Raw genomic sequence first — 4,954 nt, 5'->3', positions numbered from 1 at the left:
TTATTTCCCAAGGTGACCCCCTGCTAAGGCTTGAATAAATATTTATATAGACCAAGATGTTTTGAACCTTTGAAGGTTATGACGCGGGAAATACTGTATACACACACTTTTTGGGAAGCCCACACTTTTAGGAGGGTTCGACTAAGTGGGAATATTAGTCACAAAAGAACCATTTTGGAGAATACACGAACAGTCACTGAACGAAAATAGAAAGTATTTTATCATTTACAAAACGTATTATTCCTTTAAGCAAATACAATCTTCAGGAATTTTACATTTAGTTGTTTGAGTCTAACCTAATCTAATTTATCCATACCTAACCTAACCTTACCTTACCTAACAAGGACTATCGTGTTGATACATTATTCGCTGTTTACTTCAACACGTAGGTCATTAGCTATAAATATTAACACACCAATATTTGATCTCTGACCTTGATCTTTAACACACAAACTTCAGCTGACAGAACTAAATGGGTGTTGTGTGGTTCGTCTAATGGAGTTACATATTCGTGTGAGGTTTCGTGAGAATGTCTACATCGACTTGATTGTTGTGGTCTAGCCTAGCAGAAGTTACTGACACTTAATACTCACTCACTCCAGACACACACACACTATATCTTGGGGGTGAGTTCTGGCAGGAGTCCAGACATGATTCCATGCTGGGCCAAGGTTGTTCCACTGAACCTCACGTCACTATTAACTTAACACACCACTCCAGTACTCAGTATCACGGTCCAGGTTAAGTGAGGGAGAGTCTTGACGCTGGATGAGAACCAATCCAGCTGACTCGATACCTCACAGCAGACAGCCATAGGAAAAAGCGTTGCTATTGCTCTGAGACAAGTTACCAGATGCGTTCCTTGATCACCAGTTACGCGGTGAAAGTAACATAGGATTTTTTTTCATGAGTTGATGCTTAATTTTCTTTACTTTTCCAAGAGATTTGACATAACTCTAGCGTGATCTTGTTGAAGTAGTCTGACCCTTTAAGACATTTAAGTGTTCCATAAGTTGACGTGTTTACCTCGAGTAAATAACACGTGAGTGAGCAGACCGACTTACCAGGCCAGTGAAGGTAACTGTACACGTACAGGTTCCAGATACTCAAACCTTTCTTAAGACAAATATTTCTCATAAATGGAGATATCAGAATGGATCAAGCTGAATGACTTACGACCACACACACACACACACAGGAAAAAATTACACTGATACTCTTTTAGGATCACGTATAAAGATTAAATAGGCACCCCGGCTTATTTCACCTTAAGATTAACCACCCTAAAGTTAACCTAACCTAACACCCCCGTAGGTAGAGTAAGGGTGTTTAATTTTTATGATGAAATAAACTGAGGTGTCTAATCTTCACGTGTTTCTGATTATCTTCACAACACCAAAGGAGAGATGCTTAATGAGGATTACTCACTGTATGATCCTTGCAGACTTTGGACACACACACACACACACACTCGATCTGCAGATATTTCAAACATAGGGCTTTCTTCTATCCTAACCTGTCCCTTCCCACGCCTCCTATCCTAACCTGTCCCTTGCCACGCCTCCTATCCTAACCTGTCTTCTGCCACGCCTCCTATCCTAACCTGTCTTCTGCCACGCCTCCTATCCTAACCTGTCTTCTGCCACGCCTCCTATCCTAACCTGTCTTCTGCCACGCCTCCTATCCTAACCTGTCCCTTGCCACGCCTCCTATCCTAACCTGTCACGCCTCCTTCCCCCCCCCCCTCCCTAACATCCATGGTGGGGAGAGAACCGGTTCGTGGTTGAGGGCGGGAGGGGGGGTGTGGGTATATGTGGGTTGATGAACGCGTTGGACCCCCTCCCTCTCCCTCCCCAGAGACAGATGTGGAAGAAATCCCTCCGCCAGAGACAGGTGTAAAGGACCCCCTCTCCCCGAGACAGGTGTGGAAGGACCCCCCCCGAGACATAAGAACATAAGGAGTCTGCAATAGGCCGGTTGGCCTGTGCATGGCAGCTCCTGTCGAGAGTTACTACCACTCTATCATCCATGAATCTATCCAGCCTCCTTTTAAAACTCTCCAGCGTTCCCGCACTTACTACAAAGTGGCTAAGCTTGTTCCACTCGTCCACCACCCTATTTGTGAACCAGTTTCTTCCTATCTCCCTCCTAAACCTAAACTTATCCAACTTAAATCCGTTGCTGCGAGTCCTATCCTGCTCGGATATTATAAGAACTTTATCTATATCTCCTTTATTGATTCCTTTCACCCACTTAAATACTTCTATCATATCTCCCTACAATCTTCGTCTTTCTAGGGAATGCAAGTTTAGTTTCTTTAATCAATCTAGATATGGAAGGTTTCTAAGTCCCGGAATCATTTTCGTCATTCTTCGCTGCACCGACTCCAGTGAATTGATATCCATTCTATAATTAGGGCACCAGAACTGAACAGCATAATCGAGGTGCGGTCTGACTAGCGCAAGATATAGTTGCAATAAGACCTCTGCACTCTTATTACTTACACTTTTAGATATAAAACCGAATACTCTGTTTGCCTTATTTCGGACATTAACGCACTGTTTTCTAGGCCGTAGGTCCGGGCTTACAAGTACCCCTAAGTCTCTTTCACAAGTCGACTTCTCTAGGTCGATGTTGCTAAGGCTGAATACAATGACAGTATTTGTTCTTCCAATATTAAGTACGCTGCCCTTGCTGGTGTTGAATTTCATTTGCCATTTTTCTGACCACTCTTGCAGTTTATTTAAATCCTCCTGTAGTGCAGTTGCATCCTGTCCTGAATTAATCTGCCCCCCTATTTTGGTGTCATCCGCAAACTTGCTTATGTCACTGCTGATCCCAGTATCTAGATCGTTTATATAGATTATGAACAAGAGTGGGCCCAGTACTGACCCCTGGGGAACCCCACTGGTTACACAGCCCCACTCAGATTTAACACCATCTACGCTGACCCTCTGTGTTCTATCGTTGAGCCATGATTTTATCCAATTTAAAACTTTCCCCTCGATACCATGAGCCTTAACTTTTCTCAGAAGCCTCTGATGCGGTACTCTGTCAAACGCTTTGCTAAAGTCTAAGTAAATAATATCGTAATATTCGTCATTTTCTACTACCTCGAAGACTTTACTAAAAAATGTCAGCAGATTTGTAAGACAAGATTTTCCCTTTGTAAACCCATGTTGAGAGTCGTAGAAGAAACCCCCACCCCCGAGACAGGATGTGGAAGGAACCCCCACCCCCGAGACAGGTGTAGAAGGAACCTCCACCCCCGAGACAGGTGTAGAAGGGAACCCCACCCCGAGACAGGTGTAGAAGGAACCTCCACCCCGAACACCCTGAGACAGGTGTGGAAGAAACCCCACCCCGAGACAGTGTGGAAGAAAACCCACCCCTCGAGACAAGTGTGGAAGAAACCCCCACCCCGAGACTGGTGTCCACCCCGAGAGTGGTGGAAGGAACCCCCACCCCCGAGACAAGTGTGGAAGAAACCCCCCACCCCGAGACAGTGTGGAAGGAACCCCCACCCCGAGACAGGTGTGGAAGAAACCCCACTCCCCGAGACAGGTGTGGAAGAAACCCCACCCCCGAGACAGGTGTGGAAGAAACCCCCCACCCCGAGACAGGTGTGGAAGAAACCCCACCCGAGACAGTGTGGGAAGAAACCCCCACCCCGAGACAGGTGTGGAAGAAACCCCCACCCCCGAGACAGGTGTGGAAGAAACCCCCACCCCGAGACAAGTGTGGAAGAAACCCCCCCCCGAGTGTGGAAGAAACCCCACCCCGAGACAAGTGTGGAAGAATCCCCCACCCCCGAGACAGGTGTCCCCGAGACCCCACCCCGAGACAGGTGTGGAAGAACCCCCACCCCGAGACAGGTGTGGAAGAAAACCCCCACCCCAGAGACAAGTGTGGAAAGAATCCCCACCCTCGAGACAAGTGTGGAAGAATCCACCCCCGAGACAAGTGGAAGAATCCCCCACCCCCGAGACAAGTGTGGAAGAAACCCCCACCCCCGAGACAGGTGTGGAAGAAACCCCCAGAGACAAGTGTGGAAGAAACCCCCACACCCCGAGACAGGTGTGGAAGTGTGGAAGAAACCCCACCCCCGAGACAAGTGTGGAAGAAGCCCCACCCCGAGACAGGTGTGGAAGAAACCCCACCCCGAGACAAGTGGAAGAATCCACACCCCCACAGTGTGGAAGAAACCCCCCACCCCGAGACAAGTGTGGAAAAAACCCCACCCCCGAGACAGGTGTGGAAGAAACCCCCACCCCGATACAGGTGTGGAAGAAACCCACCCCGAGACAAGTGTGGAAGAAACCCCCACCCCCGAGACAGGTGTGGAAGAAACCCCCACTCCCCGAGACAAGTGTGAAGAATCCCCACCCCCGAGACAGGTGTGTGGAAGAAACCCCCACCCCCACCCCACCCCGAGACAGGTGTGGAAGAAACCCCCACCCCGAGACTGGTGTGGAAGAAACCCCCACCCCCGAGACAGGTGTAGAAGAAACTCCCACTCCCGAGACAGGTGTGGAAGGAACCCCCACCCCCGAGACAGGTGTGGAAGAACCCAGACTTCCCCACGTTCTACAGTAGGAACTCAGCCACTACTCCAGATATAGCAATAACAAACGGCAGATGCTTCCACAACTATCTCTTTGAACAAGGCCCTGTAACCTCCAGCGACCACCTACCTACAATCATGACCATCTCAGCAACACCAATAACTATACCAGCTCCACCACGGAGGATCGCCAAGCAGACCGACTGGGGCTTATTCAACGAAAAAGCTACAGCCGAACTTGAGGCCAAGGACATGACAATCCTGCAGACCATAGACAACCAGCCGGTGAACATAATAGATGAAGAAATCAACACATGGTGTGAAGCCATAGGAACAGCCTACCTGGAGGCCACACCTCTCAAACGCAACAGGACTCTCCCACACCCACAA

The 4,954-nt window shown here is 48.5% G+C and overlaps 1 protein-coding gene across 1 annotated transcript in view; it reads left to right on the top strand.

Moving 5' to 3' along the window:
- LOC121867849 (foot protein 1 variant 1-like) overlaps positions 1-4,375 on the top strand; it is a 7,430-nt gene extending 3,055 nt beyond the window's left edge. The window contains exon 2 of the mRNA XM_042367972.1: positions 3,341-4,375. Coding sequence (XP_042223906.1) covers positions 3,341-4,375 — 1,035 coding nt within the window. The remainder of the gene's footprint in view (positions 1-3,340) is intronic.
- Positions 4,376-4,954: the final 579 nt, after the last annotated feature.

The sequence above is a fragment of the Homarus americanus genome, unplaced genomic scaffold (assembly GCF_018991925.1).
Source record: "Homarus americanus isolate GMGI-L3 unplaced genomic scaffold, GMGI_Hamer_2.0 scaffold37032, whole genome shotgun sequence".
Classification (NCBI taxonomy): domain Eukaryota; kingdom Metazoa; phylum Arthropoda; class Malacostraca; order Decapoda; family Nephropidae; genus Homarus; species Homarus americanus.
The sequence above is the reverse complement of the archived record's forward strand: the minus strand, read 5'-3'. Positions and strand labels throughout refer to the sequence as shown.